Here is a 25,790-nt window from a genome sequence, read left to right on the forward strand (position 1 = left end):
CTATTCCTGCAAGAGAGTGAAGGCTATCGGGGCAAAGCGATTATTTTTAACTTTGATGCCAGGAGTTATTTAAGAGTCCACAGCTATGACGTCCTGTGAAACGGAGGCCATGTGTTTTTCAGGTCACCTATCTGGGTGCAAACACCATTTTTAGAATCAGACAACCACACCAGAATGTTTGAGAGTGTGTGTGCAGCAGTGATCTGGACGCAGGGATTATACTTCCACAGTTCCTTCCTACTCAGAGTGAATAGGAAGGCTGAGGGTGTATGTCACCTGTGCACCTGCTCCTGTGCATTTAGGGCTGCATCTCAGAGTACGAATTAATTCCCCTGATCACTGAAAATAGCCTGAATAAGAAGTTATTACAGGTAATGAAATCGAGCAATATTGTAAAGTTAAACTTAGGAGTGTGGGTACAGCTTCTAAGAAATACTTCACATACCATGATGGACGGAGGTCACGTTAATGTACCGGACAGGACTAGTGGTCTGGGAGCCTGATTTTAGTCATTCCTGTCAATAATTAGCCTGTGATTTTTAGGCATTGACTCAGTGTGTTTCTTGGCTTCCTCATCTATAAAGCACAGACATAAAAGGTACATAATATCTATTTGTGAGATGAATATGTAGGTAAAAAACATCCTGGAAACTGCAAAAGCCTAAATGATGAAAACAATTATTCATAGGCAGCTAATTCTGGGCAGAGGACACACTCCCTTTTTTGGGTCTTTTTAAAACAAGAATTAAGAATTATTTGGCACATAAAAACCACCTGTCTTCTCCCACAAGTTATTTAAAAGATCAAGAAACCTCAGTGCTGGATCTCCTAAGGGGCAGAATATCTAAATCAATCATCTAAACCGACATGATGACAATGATTATTTCAGTTTCATTGAACGGTTAAAAAGAAGTACACAGAGACTTCTGCCTCCCAGTATAACTAGAAAAGCAGATTTTACACACACACACACACACACACACACACACACACACACACACACACCTGTTACAAGGCATCAGACAGCTTCCAAGGCAGCCAAGAATTCCATGCTTTTGCTGATTATTGGTGTAAAGGGGCTGAGAAGCCCAAGAGAGGAACACGAGAAAGGACACCAGCAGAGTTTTAGCTAGGGAGACAAGGGAACTAGGGAGACAAGGGAATAGTGTTTGGAGCTGGCGAGGCTGCCAGGAATTGGGAGCCCAAGATCCCAGAAAGAAGGGACAGAGAAGTAAGCCTGACACTCAGCACTGACTTTTCATTCAAGGTATTTGCACAGTAAGATGTTTAGGGCAAGAGGCTAATTTTCCAAGCATAATGTGGCTAAAAACAGAGCAAAGCTCAAAAGATGAGAGAAACACCCCAGCAGACGGTTAGTACCCCTGGAAAACTACTTTTTAGGAATGGGAGGCAACTAGGAGATGGAGTCTTACAAAGACTAGCCTTGCATCCACTCGGTCCTGATTAAAGTAGAATAACACTCCCCTCTGCTGCCTGCCGGAATACCTTCTGGAATCCTCTCCAGAGGAAGATGCACAAGATCCACAATCTTTTATACGTAATGTCCAGCATTCATTCAAAGTTTACTAGTCATACCAAGAAACAGACAATAGAAACAAACACACAGGTAACCCAGATATTGGAGCTTTTTGACACAGACTTTAAAGTAATTGTGATTAAGATATTATAAAAAATAGATGACAAGAATTACACCAGAGAACTGGAATCTATAAGTCAAATAGAACTGAAGATAGAATAAATGAAATAAAGAGCTCCATAGATGAGTTTAACAGCAAATATAAAGAGAGCAAAAGATTAATAAGCTGAAAGATAATTTTATAGAAAAAGTATATGATGGTCACCATCCTAAATAAGTTATAGGTGTCCCACTTACTTTGAATAATGATAAATTTGCTTTGCTGCTGTTTGTCTTTAACAGGCAACCTATTTTCTAGGTAATATAAGCACCCTGAATTTTGAATTAGAAGATTTGAGTTCAGGTCACAATGGTTTCCTACGAGTTGGGTGAATTTGGTAAAGTCAGTTAACATCTGTAAACTTGTTTCTTCCCTTGTAAAAGGATATACTTTGGTTGCAGGGTTAAGAGAAAAAAAGGTATAATATCAAACTGTTCTGTAAATACTGTATTTATGGCATAAGCTACTAATGATTTTTTTCCAGACTTCTCTCTTTATTAGCATACAGACGAGTAAACAGGCTTTTTTGCAAACATATCTAGGTCTTCTATTAATGGATCCGAATATCTATTTTTCCTCTCTTTCTGGATACACAGCCCATGTAGAGATTACTTTTCTGAGTACTCCTAGTATATGGTCAGTTCAGTTCAACAGGATGGGAGCAGAAGTGATTTTTCTAGTCACCATTAACGTAAGACATTTGGCTCACCCAAGGACTCTGGTTCTTTCCTCTTCCAGCAGGTTGAAATGCAGATGTAGCCGTGACCCGGTATAGACAGCTGAAGCAGTACAGCAGCCTAGGGGATGGCTGAACCTGGGACCCTGAATGACATCAAGGTGCACAACTGCCTTACCAGCTCAGACTGGCCAGACTGTTGACTAAGAGGTAACGTTCCAGCGTTTAGGCCACTGCATGTGAACATCTCTTTGCTACAGCAGCTTAGCCTTCACTCCAGCTACTGCAGTGCAGGACAAAGGTCAATTACCTATGAAAGGCAACAAAATTAAATTTTAGAAGAACTACTGCTTTTCTACCTACAAACACAAATGCAGAAAACTCCCAATTATAAGTAGCTTTGAGAAATGAGAATAACATGAAAAAGTTAACGTCTCTCTCCCCAGCCCTTCTCCAAAAGTGTTCTGCTTTAAATACCTCCAGAGAAAAGAAGCATTAAGAAAAGACTTGAGGGGGCTTCCCTGGTGGCGCAGTGGTTGAGAATCTGCCTGCCAATGCAGGGGACACAGGTTCGAGCCCTGGTCTGGGAAGATTCCACATGCCGTGGAGCAACTAGGCCCGTGAGCCACAGCTACTGAGCCTGCGCGTCTGGAGCCTGTGCTCGGCAACAGGAGAGGCCACGATAGTGAGAGGCCCGCGCACCGCGATGAAGAGTGGCCCCCGCTTGCCGCAGCTAGAGAAAGCCCTCGCACAGAAACGAAGACCCAACACAGCCATAAATAAATAAATAAATAAAATTAAAAAAAAAAAAAAGACAAGACTTGAGTTTATGTGGAAGTCAGTGTTGATTTTAGTAGAAAGCTGTTAGAGAAGACTGAAGCAGAAGACGTATTTCAAATTATGAAGGAATAAATAACGAGCAAAGAAAAGCAGCAGCTGTAGTCCAAGTATTTGAGAAGTGGGACTGAAATGTAAATATAAATGAATATAAATATATTTATATAAATAAGATGAATATAAATATAAATATATTTTCTTCTCGTCTAGGTAGGAAAGTCAGAGGAAACGCACATTGAGAGTGAGTACCGATCAACAGAAATCCTTTTTCCCTTTTTAATGTTGTCAGAAAGCATCAGACGTTGTATAATAATAGAAACATGAACAGACAAAGCCTGTAAATACAAGGAAATATTCAATGAAGTGGAAAACACTAGAAAAGGGTAATATATTTAAAAATAAATGTCAAGTTTAACGTCCATATTTTTAAAAACCACACAACAAAGACTGTGCAAATACTCTGAATTTTATTATTTCCTCACAACAAATTCATGACGAAATGTTAAGCTGTACCCAGTTAGAGAGGATACATGTGTATTTAGGCGTCTTTAGATTTTCCTCTTCCTTCCTCTCGTCGTACTTCTCCGTTTCCCCTCTTTCTTCCCGAACACAGACCTGGCGGTGACCAGGACGGGCTCTGCCTTCTCCCCGCCGTCATCGCTGGAGCTGCTCGTGGCGGCACCTCCGTCTCTCCCAGGAGCAGGCCGCGCTGTGCTCTGTGCACCTGCAGAGCTGACTGTTGCTTCTACGGCTGCTTTTCCCCTTTGCACGTTCACTACAGGGAAATATTCCTCATCCCCACCTGAAGAGGCATCGGATGACTGCGAGAGGTAGGCCTCCCCCAGAAACCCACCACATTCATGCCCCCGTTTAGAATCCGAAAGCCTCTTTCTTTTCGGGCTGGATGACTCTTTCCATCTGTTTGTTGTGCCTCTCTTCCGGGTTTTTCCTTTTGCCTCATGGAGGAACTCAGAGTCTTTCTCCATAGCAACAGAAACTGCTTCTATTTCACTGGCTGCTTCTTCTCTTTCTTTTCTCAGCATACATGTCACAGCTCTGTTAAGTCTCTGGCTCTTAATACCCTTAGCCTCCTGTTTCTCCTGTTGAGCTAATCTAAAGAAAGAATCAATTCGGAGCTGCGTCTAAAAAAATGAAATAATATATAATAATAATAATAATAAACCAGACAAGTAAGTCAACTTTCTAAAGCAAATCGAAGAATTCCACCCTGATTACTGGCATTGGATGACTCTTTCAGAAAATACTAATTCATTCTCTCTCAAAGCCCATCTCTCCCAAATGAATGACTGGCAGCAAATTTTACTTTCAAGATCATACTTAAAGCAGTACACGTACCACCTCCGTCAACTAAGCCCTCCACCCACATATCAAGTAGGAAGTCCCTTCCTCAGCATCGAGAGAGAGTTAAATATTTTTCAGGGGCCAAATATATCATCTTCTTTTAGAGCAACACAACTTCATGGGGTCTGTTTCTAAATTCTACTCTTCCCTTCTTTTAAAAACATTGTCATCATATGATACCTTCAGGAAGAAACTTCACAATATTATATATTAGGAGTCGTAGGAAATATTCTTGACTTTTGTTCAGCAAATCCACTTTCAGGAAGACATTCTTTAAAAATAGTTACATTTGAGAAAAGTTACATGCCTGATGTTCATCACAGCATTACATACGAAAACCTGAAAATTCAAGGTCTACTAAGTGAAGTGAAACAAGTTAAATCTCTTCGACAAAATGTAATCTGGCCATCTGAAACAATGAAGGCCATGCAATACACAGAAAAAAAACTTACCTTAACCAGTGAATGGGGGCTTTATTTATAACAAATTGCACTTATGTCTGATAATAAATGTATGTGGGAAGGAGGGGAAAAATAAGAGAAAATGGACGTAAATGTTAACATCTGTATTAGAGGAAGCAAACAATGAGTAATTTTAATTCATTTTTTTCACTTTCTAATTTTGGGGAAATAAACTTATATTAACGTCTACAATGAAAAGGGAGAATAATATTACAACAAAATTTATCCGAAATTAAGGAGTAATCAGTCACTAAGCCAACTTGCTTTCCTTGTCGGTGGGCGTACAATGTTTCAGGTACAGAAAGTCATCAAACAACACGAAAGTTTCTGGAAAGGAGGTCTACTTCAGTTTTTTGTTTGTTGGTTGGTTGGTTTTTCCAAAATTAACCCAATCTAATGGAACAGGATTTAATTTAAACATGTATCTTGCAGGAGATGGTCTGAATTCTGCTGAATGGTCTACCTGTATGTATGTTTTGTGGCCTGTCTCTGGGGTGGGAGGGGGTTTCTGTGTGGGTAGGAACACACTCATGGATAAAGCGAGATGCTGTTACCTACCTAAGGGAACCGAGGGTCATACAGAGCCTTCTTTTCACCTCAAAAATCTCTCCTGCCAGTATACTATGACTGAATTAGTACCTTTGATGATTCATTTACAGAGTTAAAGAATATCAGTACTTGAAGACACTTAATAATCAGAACTGCTTTGGACTGGGCACTTCTTAAACTTTTTAAAAATGAAAATAGCTCTAAAAGGGTAAAATATTTAACCATAAACACCTCAGTATGCAATCCATTATTAGACTGTTTTTCTCAAAGTCAGAGTGAATACAAAAGGATATCAAAGTTCAGCCCTAAGAGTGAAAGTGGAAAATGAAGACAAAGTCCAGCTTTCCCGTTTTCTGTTTTCCTTCTCTTACTAAAGTATAATAATTTTTAAATGTATGTTACGTGCCCTAAAATAAAAGTAACTGGTCTTTAACAGCTGGCCCTCACAGCCTTCCTAACTTTACTCTCTATCCTGAACTTAGGAAAAGAGCTGCCATGATTACCTGCTGGACATTCAGTTGCTTTAATACAGGAAACAGAGATTCATCTGTCTTCATCCTGTTCCAGCCAAAATACCGCTGACAAAATATGCAGGCAGTTAAGACTCATACATGTTTTTAAAGACATTTAAACAAGTGATAAATAAAAAGGTCCAAAGAAGCCACCCTTGATTCCATTCCCCATGTCTCCAAAGATTTTCTTATTTATAAAGATTAAAATGATAAAAGAAAAGAATAACAAAACAAATTATTCCAACATAATCATCTGGCACGATGTTCTTATAAATATCCTCTAAGATAAAAAGATATTCAACTCTCATTTTAGGACATCAAAGACTCGTGACTATGAAAAAAGGTTAATCTAGAATAAAAACAAATTTCTAATATCACATGTATTTCTTTTTTCTTTGAGAAAAGATGTAGTTAGATTAATACTATGGCAAACTTTTAAACATCTATCCAAATGATTATTTAAATATGCAGAAAGGAACAGTAATAGAAAGAATACAACTAAAAATCTTTTCTATTCTTTCAGAATGAATACTTAACTATGTAGTGTATCTATGAATGCTTATCACTACTTACTTCAAATAAAGATTCTCTTTAAAACTAAAAAGATGATTCACAGTAACTAAAACATGGAAGCATCTCAAGTGTCCATCAACAGATGAATGGATAAGCAAAATATGACGTTACATACAATGGAACGTATTCAGCCTTAAAAAGGAAGGAAATTCTGACACATGCTACAACTTGGATGAAACTTGAAGGCATTATGCTAAGTGAAGTAAGCCAGTCACAAAAAGACCTATACTGTATGGTTCCACTTACATGAGGAACATACTTACAGCAGTCAACATCACAGGGACAGAAAGTAGAACGGTGGTGGCCAGGGGCTGGGGGAGGGGAATGGGGGAGTTAGTGTTTAACAGGGATACAGTTTCAGTTTCACAAGGTGAAAAGAATATGGGGATGAATGGTGGTGACGGTGACACAACAATGTGAATGTATTTAATAACCACTGATGGTAAATTTTATGTTATGTGTATTTTACCACAAAAAAAAAAAATTAAGGAGAGAGAGAAAGGAACAGAAAGGAGCATCTTAGCTGATGGAATATTTAAAAATAAAACTGATCCAAGTTCATGTCCCATAAGTTTTAAACCAAAACACATATTAGACTTGCTATTCCTGAGGTCTGAGGAAGGGAAAGGATATTCTCTAATCTTGTCGAGATCGGGTTTGCCCCACAGAAACGAGCCCTTGGACTCATCCACCACAGGCTTGAGGTAAGCGTCCGCCACGGCCAGGTTAGGGAAGCCAGGCGTGAGCTGCAACTTGCGTAACTTTTTTTTCACTTTGGTGTCATAAGGATTAGGTCTTATCTTCTTATTCTTTTGAGCTTCATGCCACCACTCGCTACAAGGCAAAGGAAACGAACCTTCGTGAAGCAGTAAGACCTTATGGCACATGCACCGCAGACAAAGAGCTAAACGTAAAGTTCAGAGACGTAAAGTCAAGTCCCACCCAACTCCAGAACAAAGCCTGTGACTTACAAAATGACACTGGTATATGTCTCGTGTTATTCACACAGTATACAACGAGGCCATCACTGACCGCCCCCTTCCCCTGGGCTTGGCGCTGTGTTAGCTGCTCTACAGGCACCGTCATCACACGAGCACAACCCTCACCTCACAGACAAGGAAGCTGGACTCAAACAGAAGCCGCCTGCTCAAGACTTCACAGCTGGGACTGGTACAGTCTCCCTCCAGAGCCCACACTCACAGAAAAGTCACAGTTCCTCTCTTTCCCAGTGGTAAAATGAAGTTAATATCAATGTATCCGTATTATTTACCTCCAGTCAACTACAATCAGGAACCAAGAACATTTAATAAAATGTAAAAATGCCAAAAAGATGTGAAATTTTTAAAATACATAATGTAACTCTACATCAAGTGTGATCCCAATACTGGGGAAAAAAATTGTATGTATGTGGAGAAAGAAAGAAAAAGTAAACAGGGATATTTAAAATAATAAAAAACACTAACAACTGTTATTTTACCGTGTGCTAGGCAATGTTCTAAGCGAGGATACAGCTGTTACTTTTCTTTATGTTTTATTCCTTTTTCAATTTTTCCATTGTGAGTATAAATCACTACGGTGGGTTAAAGCCCATTCTTGGACCCTCCTCCCAACAAGAGGTGGGGTCCATGTCCCTTACCCTTGAGTCGGGCAGGCTCCGTGGCTGAGGAAGGGACATTGTGCCAGGCCTTTAAAGACTGCAGTTTCCACTTCCTGTCTCTTAGAATATTTGCCTTGAAAGCAGCCAACATGCTGTGAGGAAGCTCCAGCTCGTGAGGGGGTCCAGATGGAGAGGGTCCAGGCCCCCCGGGCCACGTGCCAGCCGACAGCACCGCCTGCCAGCCACGAGCGAGCCACCTCACGGGGCCCCTCTAGCCCAGCTGAGACGCCCCCGACACACCTGGCACCAGGAGAGACACCCCCACCCTGCGCAGCCTGATTGAACTGCGGATTCACGAGCAAAATCTCTGACTGTTGCTGTTTGAAGTCACTGACGTTTAAGGTAGTTTGTAATGTGGCAACGGACAACCAGAAAAATTTACACAATTAGGATAAATAAATGGCATAAAAGTTAAAAACATAAATATAACCCTCTCCAATCTACGCACTAACGGAACCTAAAAAACCCTACCTCCGCTGCTTCCCATACTCATTGGTCTCAGGACCTGACTCACAGGCTTGGTCTCCACCAGTGCTGCAGCTCAGCAAGGCAGGAGTGCCATCTAGTGTTCTAACTTCAGTCTTCGTGCAGGATCAAAATGCAAAAAGGAAAAAAAAAAGATCTATCTTCATCAGTTTTAAAATATTGCTCAAGAGGGCGCTGGGGAGAATAATTCTCCCCTACTCTCTTGTGAACTGTCATCTCTGAAAGAGCGATCATGATTGCCAGCCTGGAAGAGCAGCACAACACACTGCAAGCTCACCAAACCAGAAGGATCGCCCCTCCTGCAAGCAAGAGGGCCAGGCGCTTGAAGGTGAAAGGCGGCATCTGCCAATCAATCAGCCGAGCTCGGGGGACACAAGAGGGAGCCGCAGCGACTGCGGTAAAATTGAAGGGTTTGTGCCCTGACCAAGCCAGTGGAGTGGAACTGCTGTTCTCTGTTTCTGGGCTATTTGGGAATTTGGGCTCAGGATTTTCAGATCTCATCTCCCCCCAGGAAAATCCAAAATTTTCTGTGAAATCTCCCCCAATTTAAATGTTGGTAGCCCACTCAAAATTAAAGAACATACTGTGTAGGCCAACGCGAACACAGCTGGGCTGAACTCAGCCTGCAGACTCAGAGCAGCTCTGCTGTAAAGGGGGACTGGGGGGCCAGGGTCTGGTTAGGAAAAGGGAAAGCAGAGAAGAAAGCAAGGCGACACACCCTCCCAGTCTAACTGCTCTTCCACTGTCTCCGTGCCCTTTAACTGCACCCGTCCTAACCCTGCAGAGCCAGGCAGGCGGGGGCAGCTCCTATCTGCCATCAGCGAGCTAAAAGACCAAGGCAGAAATTGCTAGAGCTGACTAAAAACGTAACCATTCAAACAGCAACAAACGAGCAAGAACTGTTGAGAGAAGAAAAACGGCGTAAACAGGCATTCACTAGATCAGCATGGCAAACTGTCAACAAACATGAAAAACAATTTACTCTCGCCAATAACCAGGACACCAAATCGAAAAGTTAGATACCATTTTCACTTATCCTAAAATAATAATCGGATAAGAACTCAAAGACATGTATATAAAGTCACTCAAGGCAGTATCTGTTTAGACTTTTAAAAAAACCAGGAATAACAATAGGCATTTGATTAAATTAGTTATTCATGATACATCAAAAGACTCCTATGGAGTCATTAAAAACAGCAATGTAAATCTATGCGTCATTGATAATATGCCCTGTTCTATCACCAAATGAGTTGCAGGAAACATAAAAAGTATACAGCATCGTCCCATGCTTGTAAAAAAAAATAATAATAATAACAGACTTATACGAGTATACTTGTGCGTGTGTGTGATTATATATAAAATGCATGTGTATATTGTGCATAGAAAAGACTAACACTGTATAAACCAAAATGTTATCTGTAATCTTTTTAATTCATATTTTGTCATTTTTCTAATGTGTGTTTATTATTTGTATAAAAGTTACTTGTACTTTTGCAAGTTATTTACATACCATGACTTACAAGCAACCTAACAACGTACCTCCAGTATATACATTTCATCAACAATAAGAAAATTATGAAAAGAGAGATGACGAAAGCAAAAAATAAAATACATCGCTATGTGTGCTAAGGCTGGAGGACAGCAATCATTTAAACAACTTTGTATTTAATTCTAATCACTGAATCTTCAGACCAGAACATCCCGAAATTTTTCAAACCAGGAGCTACGACTGGAGAGAACACTAAAGAATCATTAAATCAGCTACTGCCAAATAGTATCCCATGTCAAACTGATGATTAAAAGGTGCCATCACAACCTGTGGCTAGACGAAAAACCACTGAATTGTACTTTAAAAGAGTAAAATTTATGCTGTGCGAAGTATATATTTTTTTTTGAAAAATGCCACCAAGGAGCAACCTTAAGAAAGAACTACTTTCACAGACAACCTCGTAACTAGCGCCATCTCAGAATCTCCAAAAACGAAGAGTGTACCCCAAGTACAGCACAACTCTGGGTTCCGGACAGGAGACGCCACCACTGAATACATCAAGTCTACACGCAGAGAGAAAACGTTCCTGGCATACAGCCCCATGCCCCTGTCTGGCCGACCTCCCTCAGAACACTCGGCACTCAGAAGTCCAAGCACGTGGATGCTTCTCCCTCGCCCCCAGGGTGTGGCAGCTCCTTGAGGACACAGCCTGGGGCTCAGTCACCTCCCCTATTCCAGCCTAGCACACTGTCTAGCACATAGTAGCTGCTCAGGAAATATTTGAATGAATGAAACGGTAACCTCTACACTCCCAGGAATTCCCACTGGACTGGCCATGTATCCTTAAACTCGGATAAGCCTGGCACCTCTAAAAATAATTGCCTATGATTTCATCAAACTCTAGAAAAGGGAAAACAAACTTTAGTAACCCAAACCATTACCTCCTCCTGTTTTCTCAGGGAACAATGATTTGTGACAGTTCACGACGTAAATAATAGTTCTGTTTAATTTGGGTATTTATATATAAACACCTGAATTAAAGAAATTAAGAAAGGACTTACGAGAATCTTAGGAGAGGTTCCAGGCCATGTCCAGGGAATTCATTGAGAATTTCCATGGCTGTCACACAACCTACAGTTGGTATTCCTTCTGTATAATCACTTCCAAGCAAATAGGCCAAATTTATTAATTTGTTCCGGTCCAATCCTATAAGAGTAAAAGTTATTATATATTCTTCCACTTTTTATTTTATAAACATTTATTACATAACATTTATAAACACTTCATTATATAGACAATATACATGTATATATCCTTATCCAATATCCAAAGGTATCTCTCTTTTGCTATTTGAAATAGATTCCTTTTTTTTAAATGGCATTGGGCTTGGATTTTTAAAGTTTCACGCATCCTTGCAGTTTTAAATGCCACATAACCTCTGACCCCCAAATTCGGCCCTCTCACCGGGACCTCTCCTCTGACCACAGTCACACACACTCAACTGGCACCTTAACGTCTCCGTCGGGATGTCTAACGGGCATCTCAGAGACAACACGTCCAGACCCGGGTCTTCACGCCCGCAACACCCGCACCTGCTCCTTCCCCCGTCCCACCAAGGGAAGGTTGTCTCTCGGGAGGCCCTGGGAGTCACCTGTGGCTTCCCCTCACCAAGGCCAGCCCACTCCATGAGCTGCTGCGGGGGTGGAGGGGGTCATCCTTGACTTCTCCTCCTCTCACATCCCAACCCAATCTACCCGCAGAGCCTCTCCACCACACTCTGGACCTACTGGATTTTGGTCTCCTCCTTCCTCTCTGACCTCACCTCCTGCCAACCTCCTCCTCGTTCACTCACACTGGCCCCTGAATTCGTTTCCCGGGCCTGCCGTAACAAAGTGCTCAGACTGAGGGGCTGAAACAAAGGATTCATTTCCTCACAGTTTTGGGGACTAGGAGCCTGACCTCACGGTGTCGGCACGGTTGGTCCCTTCTGAGCCTCTCTCCTTGGCTGGCAGACGGCCGGCTCTCCACGTGTCTGCACGTGGCCTTCCCTCTGCGTCCTAATCTCTCCTTCTTACGAGGACACCAGTCGGACTGGATTAGGGTCCACCCTAACGACTTCATTTGACCTTAGTCACCTCTTTAAAGAACCTATCTTCAAACACAGTCATACTCTGCGGTACCAGAGGTTAGGACTACAACACGTGAATTTGGGGGAGACACAATTCAGCCCGTAACTATCTCCATGCTTCCCTAGAACACACCAAGCAGGCTTCTGTCTCAGGGCCTTTGCACGTGCCAGTCCCTTTGTCTGACATGCTCATCCCCACGGCATCCATAGCACGTGCTTCCTCTCTACTTTAGGCTCCAGTCCAAAAGGTGCCCATTAGTAAAGCCTTTTCTGACCACAAAGGACATGCACTTCCTGCGACTGCAGGTCACTCTCGCCTCTCTTTTACTGCTTTGTTTTTCTATATGGCTCATACCACTGTCAAATTATGATTTATGTATTTTTTTACCATCTGTTTCTCCTGCTAGACTGTTTTATTCTCTGCTGTTTCCCCACTTCCCATTGCCAAGAACAACAACTGGCATATAGGAATCGCTCAGTGTGTATTTGCGGAATCAACGGGAGGATGAAGGATCACTGCCAGAAACAACAAGGACCATGAGGCTCATGATTCCAGGGGTGACCTCCACCTGTCTCCCCACTCTACCACCTTTGCTTTACTCTGGAGAGCTCAGGTAACCAGTTAGAGCGTAACCAGACCTGATGATTAAAACTGCAGAAAATGTCTGGGGTTTTAATTTCTTAGTTCCAAATTAAAAATCGTATTCTGCTACAGAAGCAAAAGATCGTTTATATGAAAACCTGTATAGATCTACCATTTCCATTAATGCACCAAATTAGCTCCTTGGAAAGAAAGAATTCATACTACAAATTCTGAAGGTAAATTTCAGAAAGCAGTCGTCTTCTGAAGTCTTACCTAATTGGTTGTGAAAGTCCACATACTGGTAATATTCTACAAACTTGTTTTTATTAAAAAAGTTTTTATAGACATGCCGTGCTCCGAACAGCCAAATGTCACTGTCGTCAGTGATCGTTCCGGAAGTTTGATCAGTCAGATCCAGGATGGCGCACTGAGCTTCTGCTTCCATGGGAGCCTCGATGTAGGGGATGCCGAACAGGCGAAGAAGTTCCTGAAGAGGTACAGACACGCGATGACCCCTGCTGAAATGCAGGACCTGGCCTCCACCGGGAAGTGGGAGCAGTGCTTAAACAGGTAACTTAATGCACGAGTCCTCGGGGAGTCTGATTAAGGAAAGATGTCGGTAGGTATTGTTCGAGGACACCCAAGCTGTACACCTACCTGGCTTTCCTGGAACATCTGTCCTGTCACAGTAGCGGCGACCCGTTCTTGCTGCTGTTTTTGAGCTTTCAGTGAATTCTGCTGTGTTAAAAGGTTGCTCTCCAGCATCTCCAGCTCCTCCTATAAGATAATTTGGTTTGTAGATAATTTTATTAATAACCCAATTAAGTTCATTGGTTATAAAAAGCCTGTATTTAGTCTGACTGAAGTTACCAATAAGCTTTTTCTCCTTATGTAGGTTTCCGCTTGGATTTCTGAGCAAGTCTGTAATACCTCTGGAGTTCCCTCACTAACCCACACGGGAAGTGGACACTATCCCAGCCAGCAACCTCCACAAGAAAGGAGCCATGTCAGCAGGAGTAAGAAGATGGGTGCAAAGAGCTATTATGTCTTCATCCAGCAGCTCCTTAAAAACTCAGAAGCTACTTAACCTGGCTTCCTCAGCAATGAGTAAAAACACGATGTCACGTTATTACCAGGTCAACATCTTGCCATTCGTTGAGCAAGTCGTCTGCGTCTTTTTCAGTTTCTTCAGGTGGCTCAAAGTCCACGGCCTCCCTCTCAGAGTTGTCTCTCGGGAGGCCCTGGGAGTCACCTTCTTGCTTCTCAGTTCCTACTGGTTCCTCTTCACCTTGTCCAGAGGGAGGTCTGGAGGCTTCGTGTAACTCAGCTTGAAGTTCATCACTGCTATTTATACTCTGCACTTCGATGAAACTTCCTGTACCAAAATAATAAGATCATTTTGTCTATAACTAAAACATTTAAATTACCCTGAAATCATCAAGGGCTTTCCAAAGTATCCTGAAAAATGTTTTACCCTAAAAAGAAGAGATTTAAATGTCACAGAAAACATGTAACAGTAGTATATTGTTATTAAATAAATTTATTGATAAGTGCCTGTAACTTCAAAATAAGCCTTTTCAATTAGACACACTGGCACTGTCTCTGAAATTAGGGACCACGCTCTCAAACATTTGCACGTTTGCTTTATACAAAAACGTCCTCTGAGTTAACTAATATTGTTTTGAAATTCAAAAAGAACTACCAGGGTATGTACACAATCATGGAGTTTTTTAAAAATGTTTTTATGCTATTTCACTATGAACACAGCAAAGAATAACACTGTGACACAGAAGAAAGAATCCTGGATAAGGACACAGAAGAAATAGCTCTTCCTCTTCCACTTCCTTCCTTCCTCCCTTGATGTCCTTTCTTCTCTTTAAAAAGCATTTATTGATTCCCTTCCTTCACTTCAGGGGGAGGAGTCTGGATCTGAGGACACACTCAGGACGGAGGGGCTGGGACCAAGGGGACAGCCAGGACCAAGGAGGAGGCCAGTGATATTGGGAGCTGGTTACACACAGAGACTGAGCAAATAAGTAAATACACTGAAGATGGCAGAAGGTCCCTCACTGTTAGACAGGGAAATTATAAAGAAGGCAGAGTGCAGAATGAGATCTGGGATGCTGGAGAAGAACTGCAGATACGAGCGTGAGCTCACGAGTGTATACACAGCCCCACGAACAGGTGCCAGGGTTGGGATTCAAACCCCATCCAATGGCCCCAGAGCCAGAGCTTCTTGGTCTACACTGCACTGCTCTCTCCCATCTCCACCTTCTGGTCACCTCTGCAGGGGAGCTGAACCAAGAAGGCCAAGTGTCCCCCTGGCTCAACCTCACCTGGGAACCGCGTGGCAACTCAAGTTTCTGGCCGTTCTACACATGTCCACAAACGACCACAAAGACACTACCATCAGGACTGACTCTGGGGTTAGATATAAATTTCAGTGAGTAGGCAATTTTGCAGATTTGAAATCTGTGAAAAATGAGGATTGACGGTACATAAGCGTACATAGATATAGACATATAATATACATGTGTACATATAGAGAGTGAGAGAGACAGAGAGAGAGAGATGATAAAGCCAATGTGGTAAAATGCCAGCCACTGAGGTCCTAGGTGAGGGAAATAGAATGTTTTGAGATACTTGTTCAACTTTTTAAAATTTGTAATTATTTCAAAATAAAAAGTTAAAAAATTAAAGGGAAACTCACCTTTACCTTCTCCAACTAGGGCACTCCCTCCCTTTAAAAACAACAACGAAAAGAGTAGCCAAACAGCAAAGGTCAAGATTCCATTACTAGCTGTGTGTCCTTGGCAAAGTCACTTGACCTTTCTGGGCCTCTAGTTCACCACCTGAACGATGTGGATCTGGACTACACTAAAGCACCTCTCGGTTCCTGCAGATGCGAATCCTACTTTTCTTTATCTCTAAAAGAGCACAAGCACTTACCGTCAGATTCACTTTCTTCAGAGTCTATTTCCGTTGGTTCCATGGACGCTGGAACTGAAATTAAACACTGGCCTGCAGATTCAACGGTCTCATGTTCTTGGATGGTTTTCAAGAAATTCTCATGCTCTTTGGCATTAACAGATGCCACGTTTCCTAAGTCACTTATTGTCTCTAAAGGGACACTTAGCGTATCACTCGATTCTTGCAAACTGACGGTGCCTTCAGGAGCAGGGTTTTTTTCAGATTCTGTTTCGTCATCACTTGAAAGAACAGAGGTGTCATGTTTACTCTCAGGTGGAAGAAGAAGACCTTGCTGTAGCTCAAGCACTTTGGTATGCGTTCCACTCCTTGACACGGAACTTGGACTTGCCGGAGGTGTCGGTATCCGCTCTGGTCCGCTCTGGAGCCCAGGTGCATCCCTGGGTAGCACCACAGTGTTTTCCAAAGGAACTGGGTCTTTTCCATCCTTAACTGCAGCCTCATCGCTTGTCTGAAAGGCTTCCTTCACCGGGGGAATAGACGGCATCTGCTCTTTTGGCACGCTAGAGTCGCTGCCTTGACAAAAGGCAGTCCTCGGTAAGTGAGCCGATTCTGTCCGCTCTTTTTCGGCATCAGCGCTGGTCACAGGCTCCTCTGCGAGGCTCACACTGGCTGCGTGAGACGCTGCTGCCAACGGCGCTCCTTCCCCGTCTCTCATTTTAGGTCCTTCCTCAGTCTCCTCATCAGAACTGCTCTGGAGCGGTTTCGGTTTTCTCGCGCCTGCCCCTCCTGTCCGCACGTCGCTCCTGGCACGCACTGTCACGTCTTCATCATCGTCATCGAGAGCTCTCTGAATGGCCAAGAGAGTCAGCGGCGACACAGAACCCGCACGGGCGGTGGCGGGCGCTCGCCTCTCATGGCGCAGCCTGCAGGTCTCACTCTCCAGCTCATCTTCTGAGCTGCCGCCCAGCAGGGCCGCCTGCACGGCCAGTAAGGTTCTCGGGGAAGGAGGGGAGGCGTCAGGCTCTTCCTTTGGCTCCAGCTTTTCACACGGAGATGACTTCAAGTCAGAAGACCTGCTGTGCATTTCACTGCATGAAGGAAGAGACTCTGAATCCACTTCTGCAACTTTCTTCGCTTGAATACCTTGAGAAAAATTAAAATATTCTCACTATGTAGTTTTACAGTGTGACAACATGCTTCTAGTTAGATGAATAAGAGCATACCGGTTCTCATAAATGAATTTATAAATTCTCATTTAATCAGCAACTAAGAGTTAATTCGTTAGTTAATTTTAAAGTGGGTTGGTATGATACTACTTAATACATTAATAGCTATATACATTTATTATTGCATTAATAATAATTATAGTCAATAAATTAAGTAGGACTTCATTCATATTATCTGGGGGTGGTAGCTTATAGAATTCAGAGACACGACATATTTTTGGTTTTTAACCGTCAAATAAGTGATGGTACCTGATACCTTTAATCAAGATGTAATGTGAAGTATCTTCAGAGACCACCCTCCTTGACTCTACCTCCTTCAAAAAGCCTCCTTCATCTTCATATTGCCTTTGGATTTGTCCTGAATGTTGTTGATTCATTTCCTTTTGGACATTTTCTATGTGTTGGTTTAGATAGTTTTTTTTAAGCAAGCCTTTGAGCTGGTACTGTGAAAAGTCATTGGACTCCTAAGGCAAAATAAATAAAATGATTTCTTATATTAAATACAGATAGTATTCCCATATTTCCATCCTTTTCCCACAAAGGGGATAAAGATCAATTGATTTTTTCCATTGGTGGTACTTTCATACTAGAAAAGTAGAATTTGAATAGTAGGAAAAAGCTATAATTGCTTTGTTAAAGGATAATCTTTCAAACAAAAAGAATTGGGCAAAAGAAAGGAAATCATGGATACTGTTTATGATTCCATCATTTACTCAAAAAACATGTATTGAGCATGTGATGCATGCCAGGCACTGTGACATGCTGATTCTGGCTAAACGGACAATCTTTTAGAACGCAAGTGAAGTGCCCAGCACAGTTCCTGGTCCATAAAAGACACACAATAAATCACTGCAATCACAGTTATTAGTAATACTTAACATTTATAAAGCATTTCCTGAGTAAGACATTCTTCTAAGTGTTTTTTAATATATTATCCCATTTTATTCTCAACCACCGATGAGACAGACGTCATTATCTCCATTCCACAAATGAAGAAACTGAGACTTAAACAGCTTGAGTAACCTCTCTAGAGCTGCATGGCTATGGCTAGTAAGTGGTAGATCTGGGGTCAAAAGCAGGTTACCAGGGCTTCCCTGGTGGCACAGTGGTTAAGAATCCACCTGCCAGTGCAGGGGACACAGGTTTGAGCCCTGGTCTGGGAAGATCCCACATGCCACAGAGCAACTAAGCCTGTGCGCCACAACTACTGAGCCTGCGCTCTAGAGCCCGCGAGCCACAACTACTGAGCCCACGCGCCACAACTACTGAAGCCCGCGTGCCTAGAGCCCGTGTTCCACAACAAGAGAAGCCACCGCAATGAGAAGCGTGCACACCGCAACGAAGAGTAGCCCCTGCTCGCTGCAACTAGAGAAAGCCCGCACGCAGCAACGAAGACCCAGCGCAGCCAAAAACAAATAACTAAATAAATAAATTTATTTTAAAAAAAACACAAAAAAGCAGGTTGCCAAGCCTTATACTAAATTGCTCCTATTACTATTACGATTATTACTCTTATTACTTACCAATACTACTATTATCAATTTTGCATTTGCCCAATGTTCAGACAATGCAAAGGTCCAGCCTGTATGACTTAGAACTTCCTTTAGCTACCAGAAGGACGGATCCAACGAGCTGTGCACCATCCTACCCTGGCCTACCCATCCCAGAGGCTCTGTGGTGGCAGAAAGAGAAAAAATGGAGCAAACCATCAGGACTGCCTCTCTTTCTCCCATCCTTCCCACTCTTGTTTACATAATCCCAATTCTATTTCCTCAAAGACCAGCCAGAGATCCATTTACACTCAAGAAACAAAATGCTGGATGGATAGACTGAACCTGGATGTTTCCCCTGAAACAAAAATAAATTTACTTCTGTCCTTTGGATATCTTTTCTGTACACCTTAGCATTTTCCTATGTTCACGTTCTTCGTGGAAAAGCAGAAAGGAGTGATGGGAAAAGAAACAGCTCCTGCCTTTTTCATATTTTTGGTATCAAAACATGTTAATATTCTACAATGTATATTATGGGTTAAAATAACTTTTATGAACTAACCTAAGAATTGAACCACTAAGCGTACACTAGGCACTTACTATGTGAAAGATACTGAGCTGAGTGCTAAAAATACAGAGGGAGCAGGGTAGGCACATTTGGGTGCTAAACTCTAAAGAGACACTACAGGGTGCTGTGAGAACGCAGAGCAGGAGACAACACCTGGTCTTGGTGGAAAGTCAAGAAAAGCTTCTCTGAGTAAGTATTTATAAGTTCAAACTTATAAATGCATGTTTCATAGGATCTCGGAGATACACAAATGCCGTTTACTGTAAACGTATGTTGTATAAGTAATGCTTATCAATTTTCTTTTTCTAATGAAAAATTTTGCTGATATTCTTAATTCTAAGCATTAATGAGCTGTTGTATAGTTTACCTCCGGCATTGCTTCAAATAATGTTCTTCTCCGCTTGGTAAATTCTTTCATATCAGTCAAGATTTCATGCTTTATTTCAGGGGGCAGGCTGCTAAAGTCTTCAGACTCAATATCTACTGCATGAGGATTCTGAAAGAACGCCTCCTGTAAAGAGTAAAACGTAGCACCATGAAATTTACACTTTATACACTTAATTCTATTCACCATGACAGATTTTTTTCAGTGCTTATATCATAAACAGAGTTCTGCATAATCTACAATAGGCTAAACACAGTTGTACATTATCTGCCATAGGCATCAAAGTGAATAGGCAGATTAGGGAATGTATCCATTCACTCATTCATTCATTCAAAAGAAAAAAAATACTTGCCAGGCACTGTTCTAGGTGCTAAGGAACTACGGAGATCATGCCAGCTAAGGTCCCTACTCTTAGGAGCAGAAGAAGACACATGATAAAAAAATAAATGAACAAGATAACAATGAGAAAACAACGCAGGTTAATCTGATAAGAGAGTTAATTAGAAGAAAAGAAAGAGAAAAAACATTATTTGATAGAGAAGACCCCACTAGAAATAATGACCTGCAAGCACGGACACGAAAGACACCCCAAAACCTGCTCTGGGACAGAGCATCTCAGGCTGAGGGAACAGCAAGTGCAAAGACCCTGAGGCAGAGATGAGCCTTATGAATTTGAACAATATTTATAGTCCCCTTAGTTAGATAAGCTCTGTCTTGCTCTTAACCTAAAATCAAAAGTAGTCATTAGTAAAGATAAAATAATACAATTTGCTCTCTTGTATGTATGCATGTTGTGTGTGTGTAAACCAGCAAGCACTTAGGACAGGCCAGTCATTTCACTCAGAGCTTCCCATGTTTTCCCTCAGGAATGTTCCCATCGTCCCTACAAGGAAAGCATCAATATTATTGTTCAAAAAAAAAAAAAGGAAATAAAGCCTTGGAGAAGTTGATTTGTCTAAGATCTCACAGCTAACGAGCTATAAAGCCTGGACTTAACTGCAAGTCTTTCTGCCCACAGGGTCCACGGTCTTCACCAAAACTGTGCTCACTTGCTGCATTAATAATGCAGGACCTTCACAAGCTGAAGAATCTTGCAGTTTCAGCTCAAAAGTCTTCTACCAGACATACCAGAATAACGTGAACATACAAGAAACGGTGAGCTTGGGAATCAAAGAATGCTACCCGCTCTTCCGAGAAACGTGGAAAAAATTTCAAAAACTTGTACATGCAGCACAACCTCAACTTGTAAGCAAGTTGTGCGTTAAGATACGCGTGGCGGTGGCTCTGCAACCTGTGCACGGTTCTCTGACGCTCCTGCTGCCTAGCTCCCCTCCCAGTAAGTGGGGGCTGGCCCTAGCCAGCTGCCAGGGAACAGCACGCCGTGGAAGGAAGGCTGCGCACCTCCCACAGCTGGCCAGAAAGGGCAGCGTGGGCCCTGCTGGCACTGCCTCTTGGGCTCCCGCCCCGGGAACACAGCGGCACGCTGTGCCGGAGCTCAGGCCACACGGAGAGGCCACGGGCGGGGGTTCTGGCTGACAGGTAGCGTCAGTCGCCGGGCACGCAGGGCAGGAGGTCTTTGAGGGGCTCCAGCCCCAGCTACCGTCTGACTGCACCGACATGGGAGATGCTGAGAGGGAACTGCCTCGCTGAGCTCATCAACCCCCAGAACAGAGAAGATGATGATGATAAAAGACTGTTTTCACAGCACTAAGTTACGCAGCAATAGGTAACCACAGCCTGTGCACGAACATACATCTTCATAAATATATACATACACACATACCCTTGATACACATACACATACCCAAACACACACACACACACACACACACACACACACACACACACACACACACACACAGGTATTCAACTATATGGGGGCGGGAGGGGTACTAATATACAGCAAAATGTTACTAGAAGTTATTCATGGGTGATAGGCTTTCCATATTTTTATACAAGCATTTCTTATTATTTCTATTTATTTATTGGTTGGTTGTAAAAGCAAGATGGCTTACTTTGGATGTCGAGATATGCATAATTCCACACATACAAGTCTGTGTGTATTTTATATGTACATACATTCACATGCACACCCCGTAAAGAAGGGGTCTGTCTTTATTTTTTACCAAGAACATTCATAAATCCATACTACCTCATTAAAATTATTCATTTGCATGTTATTCATTTCAAACGATAGAATAAATCCTGAATTCAAAATTTATTTAAATACCTGTAATGCCTGTTTTTGGTTCATTCTCTCTTGCCATTCTTTTTCATCCTCCTCTTCTGAACTGAAAGTCAAACACACGTTTAGAATATCTATGATTTAATGACAACTTACAAAAATATTTCTTGAGTGCAAGGTGCTGCTAGTTACGGGAGCTACAACAGTGAGTAAGACGGCAAGAAGTGTGCCGTCCTCGGTCTCACAGTCTGGTGGGGACACCTGTAGGCGAGCGATCGTAACATGACCTCATATCTCCCATCACCAGGGCAGAGCAGGTTGCCGGAGCTGCAATTAGGGGTCACCTCACCCCAGGCGCTTTGTGAAATCTCCTGCAGTTACACTGCCTGATTAAGGGGTTGAAGTTTTATCCTAGAGAAGGAAGAATCTAGGAAGTGCTTTAAGCGAGGAACTGACAACGTCAGATTTGGGTTTAGCAGGTTCTACACTACCAGCCAGACACTGGACTTGGCAGGGAGGGGTTCCCGCAGAAGGGTACGATCAGAGATGGAGACACAGACAGAAGTGTGGAAGCCAGGACGGTAACCTGGAGACACGATGATGGCCGCAGCGGTAACTCACAAGCTGTGTGGCCTCACAGGAGCCCCGGGAAAGGAGTGGGGGAAGGACAAGCTGGCCCTCCACCTGCACGTCAACCAAAGAAGCCGCTGAGGACTGACAGCCAGCCAGAGGGAAGAGCGCACAGGGGTGCCTGAGGAAGAGTGGCCAGAGAGGGTCCCAGACATCAGGCTGAGAAATGCAAAGCAGCCGCTGGATTTAGCAGGGAGGACGTCGTGTGCGGACTTTAGTGATGGCGTGAGAGAGAAAACACCGGCCTGAGAAGCAGGTAGAGACAGCTGGTGTCAGTGAAGTGTAAGAAAAACCAGAATCCACGTCTCCACGAATTCTAAATGAACAGTGCTAGCACAGGCTCCAGAGAATGAAAAAAAAAAACCACCACAAACCACCAAAACACAAAGGTAGTAAATAAAAAGTTTGGTCTTAAAAAATATTCTAAAAGGTGTCGAGAATGCGTATTTCAGATGCATTAATTCCCACATGCCTTATTATATAGATAAAACAGAAAGGTTTAAATCTGTCTGAATACAGCAATAACATTTTTAAGTAGTTAAAACATTTACCTATTTTTCTCTGCCTCTTGTAAAGGTGGCAAAACATAGATGTCATCTTCTCTTTGAACTTGAGTAAGACTGGGAAGTGCTTCCTCCCTGAAAAGTACACAGAGACTTCAGCAGAGATCACAGGAAACAGTATTCTGAGAGTCAATAATATTCCCCAGTGATCACACAAACACTGACAAGGAGCAGAAAAGGGGAAACCCAGGGGTGATGGGTTCGGCCCCTGCTGGCCTGGCTGCCGGGCCGCTGGACGAGAGAGCAACCTCCAGAAAGAGGGGACCTGGTCTCGGCGTGAAGAAAAGTGTTCTGAGAGTAAAACGTGCAAAAGCAACGCGGCAGCTTTCCTTTCTCATGATCAGAGCTGATTCTCACAGAACAGAGAGTTTTCACAACTTCAGTCAACTAGGTCAAATGGACACCCCATTGATTCCTCTCATTAGGGAAAGGCAGCCACAAGAATCTGATGCAAAAATTTTAAATGTTTAAATTAATCTTTAAAATTAATGTAATTCCCCTCTTGCCTTTTGCTTTTTAAGGCAGTTTTGATAACTTGTCTTTTCAAAAATGTTTTCAAAAGCTTCTCGGTAGTTTTTTTGGAGTCAGTGGTTGCCAAGTCCTTTCTCTGCCTTCTTTTAGCCTGTGAAAAGAAAGGATACAGGATTTTATTTCAAGGTATTAGTATATCAAAAACATTCCTGTGGGTTTTTTCCCTAGAGAATTTGGTTTGTCTGAGTTTTCAGACTACAGTTGTTTTGGTATCTTCTAATTACCGTATGAGTGAATACCTTCAGGTTTTTGCTGTGGAAAGGACACCCAGAGTTTCCAACTAACGAGTACTTAATGGGCTGGTTATCATACAATATATTTGGGAAGCTATTAATTTACTTTCAATTTCTTTTAAATGTCCTTTAATGTCCTTAAGAAGCCTAAAACTTAATGATATACAAGTAAGTAAATGCTTCCCTAAAGGGATTATTATATTAATTAACTAATTTCTTCTTTAAAATGCCACTGTTAAGCCAAAACCAATTCCCGATATTAGTTTTTATAAAAATACATTACTGGTATGTAACTCTGTCCTTCCACATCCAAGATTATGTCATAAGAAATCCTAAAATGTACAGAAATATCTTATAAGAAATGTCCAAAACAGGGAAAAATGGAATAGTCTTGGTGCTTACAGTTTAATACAAGGCAGAAATATCAAAACATTCTTTTCATTTCTTCTTTTTTAACTGAGATAAATTGCCCTGTAACGTTGTGTAAGTTTAACTGTAGAACACCTAAGAAGACACTCTAAAGGGAAAGCTCTCTATTGTAACTTCAGTAGTTTTATTAAAAGTTAAATATTATTGCACCTGTGATATACTTTCAGAAACAAACCTCTTTTAAAAGAAAAAGTGTTTGCTCAAGATAAATGTTTAAAAGTTGAATTAAACTGGATATATGTCGAAGTTAAGTCTTGACTTCCAAAATTCTAAGGAGGAAATTTAAATTGTATGTGAACTTTTCCTTCTCTCTAAGAACGCACGAAGAACACAACAGGTGACTCTTACCAGCGTCTGTTTCTTCAGTAGTGGAGCATCCCCATCAAACACAAAAACAGGACGAATTCGAAAAAATAAGAGTTTGCAGAGCCGATGGAACAAGGTAAGAAGATGAGCATTTTCTATTGAGTTCCCGTGGCGATCCCGAACTCCTTTAAGTGCTTGGTTTAACCAGATGCTAATATCTAGAAGGATTGTTAATGGAAAACACTTTGCAATTTCTTCCCTCACCCTCACAATTTCAAATTCCTCGTGTCTGATGTCACCCAAACATTAAAACTGAGCACTCATCATAACTCACTTGAAACTGAAAAATGGTTGGTTAGCCCTGATGGAATCTACCTAAAATCAGTTAACTTTATTTGGGCCCTGTTACCACTATTTACATTCCGAATTTTAAAATCTTACATAGACATATGTCTCCTGTACAAAGTCTCATCGCAAAGAAGTGCTTCTTTAAAAAAAAAAAAAAAAACTAATGATCTGTATGGAATTTTAGTAAATTAACACAACTTTTTTGGAGAACAATTTGGCAATTCAGAGCAAAAAACTTTAAAACTTGCATTCTATTTTATGTAAGAATTCCAATTCCAGACATTTATCCTCAAGAAATCATCATAGACTTACAATAAGAGTTACTTATAAGACGGCTTGTTTATAATAATGAAAACACTAAGAATAAAAGTTTTCTAACAGGTCTTTTTTTAAATTAGATTATGATATAGTGATTTGCTGGAATCCAAGGGTCCCTTAAAAATGGAAGTCGCAGAAGCACATGAGGCAGAGAGTCACAAAATATTATTAAAGGAAGTAAAACAGGTTACAAAAGTATGCAAAATATAATTCCATTTTATAACATATGCAATATGCTAAATATAAAAAAAGACTTGAAGTTCAGACATCAAAATATTAAGAGTAGTTGTCTTCTGCTGTGATTACCTAATTTTTCCTTCTTGGAGTCTTCTTATATTTTTAAAATTTACTAAAGAATGTTTTTTAACAGATTATTTTCTATTCGTTCATAAGAGAGGGACACAGCCCTCTGCCCGCTCCCGACCCACCAATAAAGTGCTGACTTCGGCAGTGATGGCCCTCGGGCCCTCCCCTTTCCTCCTGTCTGCACTGGCTACCCAGGTGACGTCCGCCCCCCATACCACAGCCCATACAGCACCGAGCTCCACACATGCGCGTCTGCCCCAGAGCGCTCTCCTGAGCCCAGGTCGGACAGCCTCGTTGACATCTCTACCTGATGCCTCAGCCGTTTCAGACT

General features: G+C 41.9%; 1 protein-coding gene across 3 annotated transcripts in view; it reads right to left on the bottom strand.

The window, feature by feature from the left end:
* Positions 1-3,655: 3,655 nt before the first annotated feature.
* The window catches only part of ERCC5 (ERCC excision repair 5, endonuclease), a 31,103-nt gene continuing 8,968 nt past the window's right edge, over positions 3,656-25,790 (bottom strand). Inside the window, exons 2-15 of one of the 3 annotated variants that reach the window (XM_082434606.1) lie at positions 24,530-24,705; positions 23,495-23,610; positions 22,977-23,063; positions 21,841-21,901; positions 19,593-19,736; positions 17,424-17,631; positions 15,960-17,084; positions 14,144-14,385; positions 13,668-13,787; positions 13,284-13,497; positions 11,361-11,505; positions 7,299-7,501; positions 6,086-6,168; positions 3,656-4,352 (exon numbers count right to left, since the gene is read on the bottom strand). In XM_082434606.1, the coding sequence (XP_082290732.1) occupies positions 3,759-4,352; positions 6,086-6,168; positions 7,299-7,501; positions 11,361-11,505; positions 13,284-13,497; positions 13,668-13,787; positions 14,144-14,385; positions 15,960-17,084; positions 17,424-17,631; positions 19,593-19,736; positions 21,841-21,901; positions 22,977-23,063; positions 23,495-23,610; positions 24,530-24,705 (3,518 nt within the window). In that variant the 3' untranslated portion in view covers positions 3,656-3,758. The remainder of the gene's footprint in view (positions 4,353-6,085; positions 6,169-7,298; positions 7,502-11,360; positions 11,506-13,283; positions 13,498-13,667; positions 13,788-14,143; positions 14,386-15,959; positions 17,085-17,423; positions 17,632-19,592; positions 19,737-21,840; positions 21,902-22,976; positions 23,064-23,494; positions 23,611-24,529; positions 24,706-25,790) is intronic. The other 2 variants (XM_082434608.1, XM_082434607.1) reach the window with 2 other exon arrangements.

Source organism: Balaenoptera physalus, assembly GCF_965194825.1.
Source record: "Balaenoptera physalus genome assembly, chromosome: 18".
Lineage (NCBI taxonomy): Eukaryota > Metazoa > Chordata > Mammalia > Artiodactyla > Balaenopteridae > Balaenoptera > Balaenoptera physalus.